Source organism: Pongo abelii, chromosome X (assembly GCF_028885655.2).
Source record: "Pongo abelii isolate AG06213 chromosome X, NHGRI_mPonAbe1-v2.0_pri, whole genome shotgun sequence".
Classification (NCBI taxonomy): Eukaryota; Metazoa; Chordata; class Mammalia; order Primates; family Hominidae; genus Pongo; species Pongo abelii.
The window spans coordinates 77,375,219-77,390,805 of record NC_072008.2 but is presented as its reverse complement, the minus strand read 5'-3'; the positions used below and the strand labels follow the sequence as shown (position 1 = coordinate 77,390,805).

The following is a 15,587-nucleotide window of genomic DNA, read 5'->3' as shown; positions in this document are numbered from 1 at the left end:
GATGTTTTTGGTGTCATATCTAAGAAGGCTTTGCCTAACCCAAGGTCACAAAGATTTATTCCTGTTTGTGTTCTAAGGGTTTTATAGAGTTAGCTGTTATATTTAGGTCTATGATTATGTATGGAGAGATCCCCAAGATCACCCTCAGATTTAATGATTCACTAGGAAGACTCATAGGACTCAGCATATAGTCATACTCACTGCTACAGTTTATTACACCTAAAAGGTACAAGACGCATTGGGCACAGTGTAACTACAGTCAATAATAATTTATTGTACATTTTGAAATAATAAAAAGTATAATTGGGTTGTTTGTAACACAAAGGAAAGATATATGCTTGAGATAATGGATACCCCATTTACCCTGATGTGGTTATTATGCATTGTATGCCTGTAATAAAATGTCTCATATACCTCATAAATATATAAACCTACTATGTACCTACAAAAGTTAAAAAAAAATTTAAAAGAGTCATTGGTCAAAGTCCAGGGAAAACAGACACAAGCTTCCAGTGTACTCTGTCAGTAGAGTCACCCTGCAATGAGTTGTGACAAGATGTCATTGCCAACCAAGGAAGCTCATTAAAGACTCAGCACCCATTGTTCTTGTTGAGGGCTGGTCATGTAAACAGCCTCTGTCTGGCATGTATCAAAACTCTGGACTCCCAGGAAGAAAGCAAACGTTCAACATAAACCATAGCGTTTGTACAGTTTAGGCATGGTAAGCCGCTGTTATTGGCTCTGGGAATGGTGAGAACTCTCCCAGAATCCAAGTTTCTAAGTTTCTAAATGCCAGCCAAGGGCCAACCTTGTAAGCAAGCCTTTCCAAGAATAGCAGTTCTGGCCTACTGTCTTAACTCTTTTCTGCACAATGGGCTTAATTTTTGTGTGTGGTATAAGGTAGAGAGTTCAACTTCATTCTTTTGCATGTGGATGTCGCTGTTCCAGCACCATTTGTTGAAAAGGCTATTTTTCCCTCATTTAATTATCTTGGCGTCCTTGTTGAAAATTAATTGACCAAAATATAACGGTTTATTTTTGAACTCCCTGTTCTATTCCATCGATCTATATGTCCATCCTATACCAATATGACACAGTTTTGATAGTTTTGTAGTTTTGATAGCTTTAGAGTAAATTTTGAAATCAGGAAGTGTGAGCTCTCCAACTTCAGTCTTCTTTTTAAATATGAATGTTAGGATCAGCTTGTCAATTTCTGCAAAGATCCCAGCTGGTATGTTGATAGAGATTGTGTTCAGTCTGTACATCAGTTTTTGAATTATTGCCATCTTAATGATGTTAAGTCTTCTGACCCATGAATATGGAACTATATTTCAATTTATTTAGGTCTTTAATTTCTTTCAACATGTTTTATAGTTTTCAGAGTATTTGTTTTGGACTTCTTTTGTTAAATTTATTCCTACATATTTTGTTATTCTTAATGTTATTTTTAATGGAATTGTTTTCTTAATTTTATTTTAATATTGTTCATAGCTGCTGTTTACAAATACAACTGATTTTTTTATTATAGTAAGACATTTAACATGAGATCTACCCTTTAAAAAATTTTTAAGTGTGCAATACAGTATCATTAACTATAGGCTTGATGTTGTACAGTAGATCTCTAGAACGTTTTCATCTTACATAACTGAAACTTTATACCCATTGAATAGCAAGTTCCCATTTTCCCGTCTACCCAGCCCCTGACAACTACCGTTCTACTCTCTGCTTCTATGAGTTTGGCTGTTTCAGATACATTACATAACTGGAATCACACAGAATTTGTTCTTCTGTGATTGGCTTATTTCTCATAGCATAGTGTCCTCCAGGTTCATCGACACTGTCATATTTTGCAAAATTTCCTTCTTTTTTAAAGGCTGAATAATATTCCATTTTATGTATTACCAGATTTTCTTTTGCCATTCAGTTGTTGCTATATATTTAGGTTGTTTTCGTATCTTGACTATTGTGAATAATGCTGCATTTGAACATGGGCATGCAAATATCTCTTCAAGATTCTGACTTCAATTCTTTTGGATAAATATCCAGAAGTGAGATTGCTGAATCATATGGTAGTTCTATTTTTAATTTTTGAGGAACCTCCATAATGTGTTCTATAGTGGCTGCACCATTTTACATTCCCAGCAACAGTGTACAAGGGTCCTAATTTCTTCACATTCTCACCAATACCTGTTATCTTTGGGTGTTTTTTTAACCATGGTCATCCTAACAGGTGTGAGGTGATAGCTCATTGTGGTTTGATTCACATTTCCATGATGATTTAGTGATGTTGAGCATCTTTACATGTGTGTGGTGGCTATTTGTATATCATCTTTGGTGAGATGTCTACTCAAGTAAAATTTAATTGATTTTTATTATTGATCTTATATCATGAAACTTCACCGAACTCGTTTATTAGTTGTAGTTGCTTGTTAGTGAACTCTTTACAATTTTCTATATACAAGATCATGTCATCTGCAAATAGAGTTTTTACCTCTTCCTTTCCAATCTGGATGCCTTTTATTTCTTTTCTTACTTAATCTCCCTGGTTCAAGCCCCCCATAAAATGTTGAATACAAGTGATAAGAGTGGACATCCTTGTCTTGTTCTGATCTTCAGGGGGAAAGCTTCGGTCTTCAACCACTCATTATGATGTTAGCTGTAGGTTGTTGTAGGAAAAAAATCTAAACTTTTATTAGATTGAGGAGGTTCCCTTCTGTTCCTAGTTTGTTGAGTCTTTTTGTCATGAAGGTGTGTCGAATTTTGTTATGTGTTTTTTTTCTGTATCTATTAAGATGATGCGTTTATCTTTTATTCTGTTGATGTAGTGTATTAATTGATGTTCAGATGTTAAAACAGCCTTGAATTTCTGGAATCAGTCCCACTTCATGTTGTATAATCCTTTTAGTATATCACTGAATTTGGTTTTCTAGTATTTCCTGGAGGATTTTTGCATCTATATTCATAAAGGATATTGGACTGTAGTTTTCTGGTGACATCTTTGTCTGATTTTGGTATCTGGGTAATATTGGCCTCATAGAATGACTTGGGAAGTGTTCCCTTCTCTTTTTTGGAAGAGATTATGAAGAGCTAGTATTAATTCCTCTTTAAATATTTTGTAGAATTAACCAGTTAACCCATCTGTGCATGGGCTTTACTACCATGTGGGAACGTTTGTTTATTTGTTTGTTCGTTTGAGACAGAGTCTAACGATATCACCCAAGGTGGTCTCAAACTCCGGGGCTCATGCAATCCTTCCGCCTCAGCCTCCCGAGTAGCTGGGAATACAGGCACAAGCCATATGCCCATGCACCACGAGCCAAGAACCCATACTTTGTAGGAAGTTTTGTACTTACTAATTTGATATATTTGTTTGTAATAGGTCTATTAAGATGTTATCTTTCTTTTTGAGTTGGTTTGGGTAGTTTGTGTCTTTCTAGGAATTTGTCTGTTTCATTAAGATTATGTAATTTGTCCGCATATGGCTGCTGATGGTATGCCCTTATAATCCTTTTTCTTTCTGAAGGTCAGAATTGAGGTCTTTATTTCCCCTTTTTTTCTTGGTCCTTCTAGCTAACGATTTGTCTATTTTGTTGATATTTTCATAGGAAAAAATTGGGGATTCATATGCTTTCCCTGTTGTGTTTCTAGTCTCTATTTCATTTCCTTCCACTCTAATCCTTATTATTTCCTTCCTTCTGCTTGCTTTCAATTTAGTTTGCTCTTCTTTCTTTATTGTCTTCAAATGGAAAGTTTGTTTATTGATTTGAGATATTTATCCTTTCTTTAATATAGGCATTTATAACATAAATTGTTCGTTAAGTGCTGTTTTAGCTGCATCCCACAAGTTTTGCTATGTTGTGCTTTCGTTTTCATTCATTTCATTATTTTCTAATTTTGCTAGTGATTTTTTCCTTAATGCATTTATTATTTAGAAGTGTGTTGTTTAATTTCCACATATTTGTAAATTTCCTTAATTTCTTTCTGTTACTGACTTCTGTTGTGGTTAGAGAACATACTTCATATGATTTCAATTTTAAATTTATTATGGCTCATCTTATGGCCCATGAGGGCAACAAACTAAACCATGGACTAGCTAGAAGTTTAACAGAGATAATCAGGTAAAGAGACAGCTAAGAATGTCCCAAATCATCAGTATTTTTATGGCTCTTCTCATGTATCACCAGATTGCTTTCAAAAAGTATTGTACCAGCGTACAGCACTGCTAGCTACATATAAGTCTACTAGCTTCACTATAACCTCTTTGTCTTGGCTGCTTCACTTAATATTTGGTTTATAATTCTGCAGAGTATGTTTATTGTTCACTATAAAGTTCAAAGACTTGGGCTGGGCGTGGTGGCTCACGCCTGTAATCCCAGCACTTTGGGAGGCCCAGGAGGGCGGATCACGAGGTCAGGAGATCAAGACCATCCTGGCTAACACGGTGAAACCCCATCTCTACTAAAAATACAAAAAATTAGCCGGGCGTGGTGGCGGGCGCCTGTAGTCCTAGCTACTCGGGAGGCTGAGGCAGGAGAATGGTATGAACCCGGGAGGCAGAGCTTGCAGTGAGCCGAGATTGTGCCACGCCACTGCACTCCAGCCTGGGCGACAGAGCAAGACTCCGTCTCAAAAAAAAAAAAAAAAAAAAAAAAAGTTCAAAGACTTCATCATAGAAACAGAGATAACTTTTGATTTATGTCTTTCCTCTCCTCTTCCAAGTCACCTGGAACCTCTATGACTCCAAGTAGTGGGTCCTTTCCTAGTGCATATGATCACCAGTCATCTAAAGATAGTCGTCAAGGTCAATGGCAACGCCGAAGAAGGCTGGATGGGGCACTGAATAGAGTTCCAGTTGGATTTTACCAAAAAGTATGGAAAGTTTTGCAGAAGGTGAGCATAATACATTGTCGATGTCTCATTTTTCCCCCTTGAAATTCTCAGTCTCCTTGGCAGAGATATGACATGACTGTAATATAATCACTGCAATTATATAAAAATCATAACTCAGATAGACAAAACCAAGAAGAAAACATAAAAATGAAACAGTTGATTTGTTATTGTGGCATTATTAATAATTTAGTCTCTTTCTATTATTGTTGCCATAGTCTTGTTTCTAAATTAGACTTTTAAAATCATCACTTCTCTGCTTCTGGCCATAGTTGGACACTGTGATACATTTGCTGCTAATCAAATGAATTTGTTACTAAAGAGCTAACTTTCTTTGTAGCTGTGGAGGGTTGTAAATGTTATTTGTAGCAAAGTGCTATTCATAACCAAGTATCAGTAGAGTAAAACAAATGCAGTACTTGGGGAGTTTGCGTTAGGAGTTATTACCCATATTTTTTCTTGGATGAAAACTACTAAATAAATGCCAAGTCATAATGATGGTAATAGTTCGGAGACTCTTTGATGTGACCAATATTTATTTTTCTTTTGAAGGCCTATTTGGCCAAAGAAATTTAAGGGCATGCCACACTATTATGGTGGTGACAGTTTTAGAGGGCCGAGAACACTATTATGCTCAGCATAGGTCTCATTCATAGTCTCTTAGGTGCCACTTTCTGCATCATTGGCTTTAATAAGGACCTGAAGATCACCATCCAGGACTTAAACCCTTTAGTTATGTTTTTTCCCCTTTGGGCACTGATATTCTTCCAAGGACAGAATCAGGTGATCTTTTGGAAAGGTAAAAGTTGATTCCTCAGACTATGGGCTCCGGCAATCTTCCTTTTAAAGAGTACTGATAACTTGCTTTTTTTGCAGCTAACTTCTATAGCACAATGGTGACAAATATTATTTTATCTCTTCAGTTATGCATGGATTATGGCAATGTTCTATGTGCTCATACAGCAAAGAACAAAACAGACAATAATCTTCATTCTCCTTGAACTTATATTCTGCTAGGGAGGAACAAATTATAAATAATAAACAGTAAATAAGCAAAGTATCTAGAATGTTAAGAGATGGTAAGTACTGTGGAAAAACAAGGGCAGTGTAAGAGTATTTATGAAGGGATGGGATGCTTAGCTAGAAAATGTAGTAACAGTACATGTCCAATAAATGCATGTCTTGATTTCATTTTCAAATTAAGACTTTATGTTCTAGCATTAGGTATATGTAGAACATAAAGTCTTAATTTGAAAATGAAATCAAGACATGCATTTATCGGACATGTACTGTTACTACATTTTCTAGCTAAGCATCCCATCCCTTCATAAATACTCTTACCCTGCTCAGTTAGTGGGTGCAGCGCACCTGCATGGCACATGTATACATATGTAACTTACCTGCACATTGTGCACATCTACGATAAAACCTGAAGTATAATAATAATAATAGTAAAAAAAAAAAAGACTTTATGTTCAAAGAAAAGCACTTAAAATTTAAATGAAAATATATTGTTTTAAATCATTCATAAACCAATATCTCCCATATACAACATGCAATGTATAGTAATTAAAATTGGCATTTCTGAAAGCATTGTTATAAAGATATTTAGAGTTATACCCAGTAACAGATAGTTTTGTTGACTACTGTATATGGAACAATAGCCAATTCTATAAATGACTTTAAAATTCTAAAAGTATTGGTGTGCTAGGAATGACAAATTTGATTTGTGTAAATACTCTTTAAATTCTGGAAAGGTTTTTTCTTCTTTTTTTTTTTTAATTATACTTTAAGTTCTAGGGTACATGAGCACAATGTGCAGGCTCATTACATAGGTATACATGTGCCATGCTGGCCCACTGCACCCATCAACCCGTCATTTACATTAGGTATTTCTCCCAGTGCTATCTCTCCTCTCGCCCCCCACCCCACGACAGTCCTGGTGTGTGATGTTCCCCACACTGTGACCAAGTGTTCTCATTGTTCAATTCCCACCTATGAGTGAGAACATGTGGTGTTTGGTTTTTTGTCCTTGTGATAGTTTGCTCAGAATGATGGTTTCCAGCTTCATCTATGTCCCTGCAAAGGACATGAACTCATGCTTTTTTATGGCTGCATAGTATTCCATGGTATATATGTGCCACATTTTCTTAATCTAGTCTATCATTGATGGGCATTTGCATTGGTTCCAAGTCTTTGCTATTGTGAATAGTGCCGCAATAAACATACATGTGCATGTATCTTTATAGTAGCATGATTTATAATGCTTTGGGTATATACCTAGTAATGGGATTGCTGGGTCAAATGGTATTTCTAGCTCTAGGTCCTTGAGGAATCACCACACTGTCTTCCACAATGGTTGAACTAGTTTACACTCCCACCAACAGTGTAAAAGCGCTCCTATTTCTCCACATCCGCTCCAGCATTTGTTGTTTCCTGACTTTTTAATGATCACCATTCTAACTGGTGTGAGATGGTATCTCATTGTGGTTTTGATTTGCATTTCTGTGATGACCAGTGATGATGAGCATTTTTTCACGTGTCTGTTGGCTGCATAAATGTCTTCTTTTGAGAAGTGTCTGTTCATATCCTTTGCCCATTTTTTGATGGGGTTGTTTGTTTTTTTCTTGTAAATTTGTTTAAATTCTTTATAGATTCTGGATATTAGCCATTTGTCAGATGGGTAGGTTGCAAAAATTTTCTCCCATTCTGTAGGTTGCCTGTGCACTCTGATGGTAGTTTCCTTTGCTATGCAGAAGCTCTTTAGTTTAATTAGATCCCATTTGTCTATTTTGGCTTTTGTTGCAATTGCTTTTGGTGTTTTAGTCATGAAGTCCTTGCACATGCCTATTGCCTAGGTTTTCTTCTAGGGTTTTTATGGTTTTAGGTCTAACATTTAAGTCTTTAATCCGTCTTGAATTAATTTTTGTATGAAGTGTAAAGAAGGGATCCAGTTTCAGCTTTCTACATATGGCTAGCCAGTTTTCCCAGCACCATTTATTAAATAGGGAATCCTTTCCCCATTTCTTGTTTTTGTCAGGTTTGTCAAAGATCAGATGGTTGTAGGTGTTTAGTGTTATTTCTGAGGCCTCTCTTCTGTTCCATTGGTCTATATCTCTGTTTTGGTACCAGTACCATGCTGTTTTGGTTACTGTAGCCTTGTAGTATAGTTTGAAGTCAGGTAGCATGATGCCTCCAGCTTTGTTCTTTTTCCTAGGATTGACTTGGCAATGCGGGCTCTTTTTTGGTTCCATATGAACTTTAAAGTAGTTTTTTTCCAATTCTGTGAAGAAAGTCATTGGTAGCTTGATGGGGATGGCATTGAATCTATAAATTATCTTCAGCAGTATGGCCATTTTCATGATATTGATTCTTCCTATCCATGAGCATGGAATGTTCTTCCATTTGTGTGTGTCCTCTCTTATTTCCTTGAGCAGTGGTTTGTAGTTCTCCTTGAAGAGGTCCTTCACATCCCTTGTACGTTGGATTCCTAGGTATTTTATTCTCTTTGTAGCAATTGTGAATGAAAGTTCACTCATGATTTGGATCTCTGTTTATTATTGGTGTATGGGAATGCTTGTGATTTTTGCACATTGATTTTGTATCCTGAGACTTTGCTGAAGTTGCTTATCAGCTTAAGGAGATTTTGGGCTGAGACGATGGGGTTTTCTAAATATACAATTATGTCATGTGCAAACAGGGACAATTTGACTTCCTCTTTTCCTAATTGAATACCCTTTATTTCTTTCTCTTGTCTGATTGCCCTGGCCAGAACTTCCAACACTATGTTGAATAGGAATAGTGAGAGAGGGTGTCCCTGTGTTGTGCCAGTTTTCAAAGGCAATGCTTCCAATTTTTGCCCATTCAGTATGATATTGGCTGTGGGTTTGTCTTAAATAGCTCTTATTAATTTGAGATATGTTCCATCAATACCTAGTTTATCGAGAGTTTTTAGCATGAAGTGCTTTTGAATTTTGTCAAAGGCCTTTTCTGCATCTATCGAGATAATCATGTGGTTTTTGTCGATGGTTCTGTTTATGCGATGGATTACTTTTATTGATTTGCATATGTTGAAGCAGCCTTGCATCCCAGGGATGAAGCCGACTCGATCGTGGTTGATAAACTTTTTGATGTGCTGCTGGATTCGGTTTGCCAGTATTTTACTGAGGATTTTCCCGTTGATGTTCATCAGGGATATTGGTCTAACATTCTCTTTTTTTGTTATGTCTCTGCCAGGCTTTGGTATCAGGATGATGCTGGCCTCATAAACTGAGTTAGAGAGGATTCCCTCTTTTTCTATTGATTGGAATAGTTTCAGAAGGAATGGCACCAGCTCCTCTTTGTACCTCTGGTAGAATTCGGCTGTGAATCCATCTGGTCCTGGACTTTTTTTGGTTGGTAGGCTATTAATTATTGCCTCAATTTCAGAACCTGTTATTGGTCAATTCAGAGATTCAGTTTCTTCCTGGTTTAGTCTTGGGAGGGTGTGTGTGTCCAGGAATTTATCCATTTCTTCTAGATTTTCCAGTTTATTTGCATAGAGGTGTTTATAGTATTCTCTGATGGTATTTTGTATTTCTGTGGGATCGGTGGTGATATCCCCTTTATCATTTTTTATTGTGTCTATTTGATTCTTCTCTCTTTTCTTCTTTATTAGTGTTGCTAGCGGTCTATTAATTTTGTTGATCTTTTCAAAAAACCAGCTCCTGGATTCATTGATCTTTTGAAGGATTTTTTGTGTCTCTGTCTCCTTTAATTCTGCTCTGATCTTAGTTATTTCTTACCTTCCGCTAGCTTTTGAATTTGTTTGCTCTTGCTTCTCTAGTCGTTTTAATTGTGATGTTAGGGTGTCAATTTTAGATCTTTTCTGCTCCCTGTACACACTGCTTTGAATGTGTCCCAGAGATTCTGGTATGTTGTGTCTTTGTTCTCATTGGTTTCAAAGAACACCTTTATTTCTGCCTTCATTTCGTTATGTACCCAGTATTCGTTCAGGAGCAGGTTGTTCAGTTTCCATGCAGTTGTGCAGTATTGAGTTAGTTTATTAATCCTGAGTTCTAATCTGATTGGACTGTGGTCTGAGAGACAGTTTGTTGTGATTTCTGTTCTTTTACATTTGCTGAGAAATGCTTTACTTCCAACTATGTGGTCAATTTTAGAACAAGTGCCATGTGGTGCTGACAAGAATGTATATTCCGTTGGTTTGGGGTGGAGAGTTCTGTAGATGTCTATTAGGTGTGCTTGGTGCAGAGCTGAGTTCAAGTCCTGGATATCCTTGTTAACCTTCTGTCTCGTTGATGTGTCTAATATTGACAGTGGGGTGTTAAAGTCTCCCATTATTATTGTGTGGGAGTCTGAGTCTCTTTCTAGGTCTCTAAGGACTTGCTTCATGAATCTGGGTGCTCCTGTATTGGGTGCATATATATTAGGATAGTTAGCTCTTGTTGAATTGATCCCTTTACCATTATGGAATGGCCTTCTTTGTCTCTTTTGATCTTTGTTGGTTTAAAGTCTGTTTTATCAGATAATACGATTGCAACCCCTGCTTTTTTTTGCTTTCCATTTGCTTGGGAGATCTTCTTCCATCCCTTTATTTTGAGCCTATGTGTGTCTTTGCACGTGAGATGGGTTTCCTGAATACAGCACACTGATGGGTCTTGAGTCTTTATCCAATTTGCCAGTCTGTGTCTTTTAATTGTGGCATTTAGCCCATTTACATTAAGGTTAATATTGTTACATTTGAATTTGATCCTGTCATTATGATGTTAGCTAGTGATTTTGCTCGTTAGTTGATGCAGTTTCTTCCTAACATTGATAGTCTTTACAATTTGGCATGTTTTTGCAGTGGCTGGTACTGGTTGTTCCTTTCCATGTTTATTGCTTCCTTCAGGAGCTCTTGTAAGGCAGGCCTGGTGGTGACAAAATCTCTCAGCATTTGCTTGTCTGTAAAGGATTTTATTTATCCTTCACTTAGGAAGCTTAGTTTGGCTGGATATGAAATTCTAGGTTGAAATTTCTTTTCTTTGAGAATGTTGAATATTGGCCCCCACTCTCTTCTGGCTTGTAGAGTTTCTGCCGAGAGATCAGCTCTTAGTTTGATGGGTTTCCCTTTGTGGGTAACCCAACCTTTTTCTCTGGCTGCCCTTAACATTTTTTTCCTTCATTTCAACCTGGGTGAATCTGACAATTATGTGTCTTGGTGTTGCTCTTTTTGAGAAGTATCTTTGTGGTGTTCTCTTTATTTCCCAAATTTGAATGTTGGCCTGCCTTGCTAGTTTGGGGAAGTTCTCCTGGATAATATCCTGCAGAGTGTTTTCCAACTTGGTTCCATTCTCCCCGTCACTTTCAGGTACACCAATCAAACGTAGGTTTGGTCTTTTCACATAGTCCCATATTTCTTGGAGGCTTTGTTCGTTTCTTTTTACCCTTTTTTCTCCACACTTCTCTTCTCGCTTTATTTCATTAATTCAATCTTCAGTCACTGATATCCTTTCTTCCGCTTGATTGAATTGGCTACTGAAGCTTGTGCGTGCATCACGTAGTTCTCGTGCCGTGGTTTTCAGCTCCATCAGGTCACTTAAGTTCTTCTCTACACTGTTTATTCTAGTTAGCCATTCATCTAATCTTTTTTCAAGGTTTTTAGCTTCCTTGTGATGGGTTCAAAATCCTCCTTTAGCTCAGAGAAGTTTGTTGTTACCAACCTTCTGAAGCCTACTTCTGTCAGCTTGTCAAAGTCATTCTCCATCCAGCTTTGTTCCATTGCTGGAGGAGCTGCGATCCTTTGGAGGAGAAGAGGCGCTCTGGGTTTTAGAATTTTCAGCTTTTCTGCTCTGGTTTCTCCCCATCTTTATGGTTTTATCTACCTTTGGTCTTTGATGTTGGTGACCTACCGATGGAGTTTTGGTGTGGATGTCCTTTCTGTTTATGTTGATGCTATTCCTTTCTGTTTGTTAGTTTTCCTTCTTGCAGTCAGGTCTCTCAGCTGCAGGTCTGTTGGAGTTTGCTGGAGGTCCACTCCAGACCCTCTTTGCCTGGTTATCACCAGCAGAGGCTGCAGAACAGCAAATACTGCTGCCTGATCCTTCCTCTGGAAGCTTCGTCTCAGGGGGCACCTGCCTGTGTGTGGTGTCATTCGGCCCCTAGTAGGAGGTGTCTCCCAGTTAAGCTACACGGGGTTAGGGACCTACTTGAGGAGGCAGTCTGTCCTTTCTCAGAGCTCAAACACTGTGCTGGGAGAACCACTGCTCTCTTGAGAGCTGTCAGACAGGGACGTTCAAGTCTGCAGAAGTTTCTGCTGCCTTTTGTTCAGCTATTCCCTACCCTGAGAAGTGGAATGTACAGAGGCAACAGGCCTTGCTGAGCTGAGGTGGGCTCCACCCAGTTCGAGCTTCCCAGGCAGCTTTGTTTACCTACTCACGCCTCAGCAATGGCGGACACCCCTCCACCAGCCAGGCTGCTGCCTTGCAGTTTGATCTCAGACTGCTGCGCTAGCAGTGGGCAAGGCTGTGTGGGCATGGGACCTGGCGAGCCAGGCGTGGGATATAATCTCCTGGTGTGCTATTTGCTAAGACCACTGGAAAAGTGCAGTATTTGGGTGGGAGTGTCTTGATTTTCCAAGTACAGTCTGTCACGGCTTCCCTCGGCTAGGAAAGGGAAATCCCCCAACCCCTTGCGCTTCCCGGGTGAGGTGATGCCCCACCCTGTTTTGGCTCGCCCTCTGTGGGCTGCACCCACCATCCAACCAGTCCTAATGAGACGAACCAGTTACCTCAGTTGGAAATGCAAAAATCACCTGTCTTCTACATTGATCACACTGGGAGCTGCAGACTGGAGCTGTTCCTATTTGGCCATCTTGGAATGGAGACCCAAGGTTTTTTATAAACATCTTTTTTATTAGTCAATCATAACATGGCAAAATGCATACTTGCCATTTCTGAAAAGTGATCCAAACTCTACATCCACAGATGAAAAATTCTTATAGAATTTTGTGAAAAGCATACATGTTGAGTTAAACAAATTTTATATCTGTTGGAGTGCCATGAAATTAATACTTGCATTTTGGACTGCTGTAGTTTATACTTTTTATATGTTTCAAATCAGGTGTGCACCATTTGTACTGAGAACACCACAAAATGAATTATCTAAAATCCCTTGATTTTAATATGTGTTTTCGTTTATTAACAAATTATAGTAATTTCTTACACATTTTTCGAAACTAATTGTATAAGAATATATGTATCTGCTTATGGATACAGTGTGTAAATAAAATTTTGCTCACCAAACTATCGCAAGGACAGAAAACCAAACACCGCGTGTTCTCACTCATAGGTGGGAATTGAACAATGGGAACACTTGGACACAGGATAGGGAACATCACACACCGGGGCCTGTCATGGGGTAGGGGGAGTGGGGAGGGAGAGCATTAGGAGATATACCTAATGTAAATGATGAGTTAACGGGTGCAGTACACCCACATGGCACATGTATACATAAGTAACAAAACTGCATGTTGTGCACATGTACCCTAGTACTTAAAGTATAATAATAAAAAAAAACAAGGATTAAAAAAAAAAGAAAACTTTTGCTCACTAAAAAATAAGTAAATAAATAAATGCATGTCTTGAGTTTTTTCCTATGGCCTAAAATTGTTTTCCAAGGCCTGTTTGTGATGGCCATGCGAACTAGTATGATATCTTTCCAGATAGTCTCTGAATATTTGGGACTAGTCTATCCCAAAAGATAGAGCTTTCCTACTCATTCCATTTCCCTAAGTAGAGGATGAACCTTAGTTCTCCTATAGTCCAATCCTGCATCTTGGCACTTAGGAATCACAACCCCATGGCAAGGGCGCTTGGACTGCAGAGCCCCTTGCTAGTCTGTGATTACTCAGCATATACCACATGAGGCACACTTAGAAATACAGTGTCTCCTTATAGCCTCCCCGTTGTTTGTCTATTCTTGGTGATATGGTTTTTGGTGATACGGTTTTTTTTCTGTTTTGCAGTGTCACGGACTTTCTGTGGAAGGGTTTGTCCTTCCTTCTTCTACCACTAGAGAGGTAAGAGTCTCTTTCTTGCACATTTATGTGACTGATAACTTTTCTGGCTAAAGTATCCCAGTGATCACTTACTTTTCAAAGTGACAGATCTATGCTTTTATGAAACAACTGAACATGAAATGCATTTGAAGAAAAGAGAATTTTTTTAATTGAAAGAGAATATTATATAAGTATGGATTACTTTATATGAAAACAAATTCTTTTAATGGTTGATTAAGTTAGGCTGGCTTATGTGAGTGTTGTTAGACAAGGCAGAGGGATCAAAATCTATGAATGCATGGCTTCTCATGTCTCCCGTCCTTCACATTCCCACCTTTCTCTAGTAGGATGTTTGTAGACCATTAGAACATAAACCAGTGGTTGTTAGCTACAATTATATGTTGGGGTAACCTGGGTTCCAATTTCCAATTTAGTGGATTAGAATCTCCAGGGATGGGACGTGAGCATCTGTATTTTTTTTAACCTGTAGAATGATTCTGACATATAACCATGGTTGGAAAATATTACCATGGACCACAGACATAGATTATCAGATGCTTTTATATTTTCCTTTTTGTCCAAATTATACAGAAATTATAAAAACTAGCTTTTACACAGAGTCAACAAAGGAGCTAGTGTTAGCATGATTGAAATAGTAAGATTCAATAGTAGAAAGTTCTCAAAAATGCTGGGGTTGTTGCAGATAGCATCTTGGGGGACAGGTACAGAAAGCTAATGTTGTGCTTCAGGGCTTCACTATTGCCTACAGGCCTTTTCTCTAATCAAGAATGCCATGTCCCACATTTGTCCTTTCTCTACTTTTACGCAAGAGTGAAATGTTCATATAATCAATAATACATACCTGAATAGTACCTTTAAGAGTCTTCAAACATTATTTTTACATTTTTATTGATTGATTGATTGATTTTTATTTTATTTTATTTTATTTTATTATTATTATACTTTAAGTTTTAGGGTACATGTGCACAATGTGCAGGTTAGTTACATATGTGTACATGTGCCATGCTGGTGTGCTGCACCCATTAACTCGTCATTTAGCATTAGGTGTATCTCCTAAAGCTATCCCTCCTCCCTCCCCCCACCCCACAACAGTCCCCAGAGTGTGATGTTCCCCTTCCATTTTTAAATTTGGTCTTAAACACCGTTATGTAAAATAGGTAAAGAAGGGATTATCATTCCTAATTTATGGATAAGGAAACAAATTTAGAGATTAATTGTCTAAGGTTGTATAACTAGTAACTAACAAAGATAAGACTTGAACCCAAGTCTTTATACTCCAAATCTACATTGCCTCCCTAGAGGATATACTCAATACAAGTTTACCAAAGCATACTTCTCAATCCCCTTCACCCCAAAATAACTTTACATTTCTTAATGCCCTTTTTAATCTAATAGTATATGGATGTTTTACATAATTCTAATTTTTATGTATTATACATACAATTTTAAGTTTTACCTCAGTTTTTCCTTTATTTACAGTCATCAGATTTTAATAAACAGTCATATAAAAACTCATGAAGTTGCTATGCCATGGTATGCCATTCCCATGTTTAGGTTACCTCTAGTTTTACACTTGTGACTAAAGCTACTATAAGTACTCCTCTATATGGAGCTTTCTTCCTCTTTTGAATTACTATCTTAG

General features: G+C 37.7%; 1 protein-coding gene across 1 annotated transcript in view; it reads left to right on the top strand.

The window, feature by feature from the left end:
• PHKA1 (phosphorylase kinase regulatory subunit alpha 1) overlaps positions 1-15,587 on the top strand; it is a 129,029-nt gene that overhangs the window by 109,438 nt on the left and 4,004 nt on the right. The window contains exons 28-29 of the mRNA XM_002831804.5: positions 4,720-4,890; positions 13,892-13,945. Of these exons, the coding sequence (XP_002831850.3) occupies positions 4,720-4,890; positions 13,892-13,945 (225 nt within the window). The remainder of the gene's footprint in view (positions 1-4,719; positions 4,891-13,891; positions 13,946-15,587) is intronic.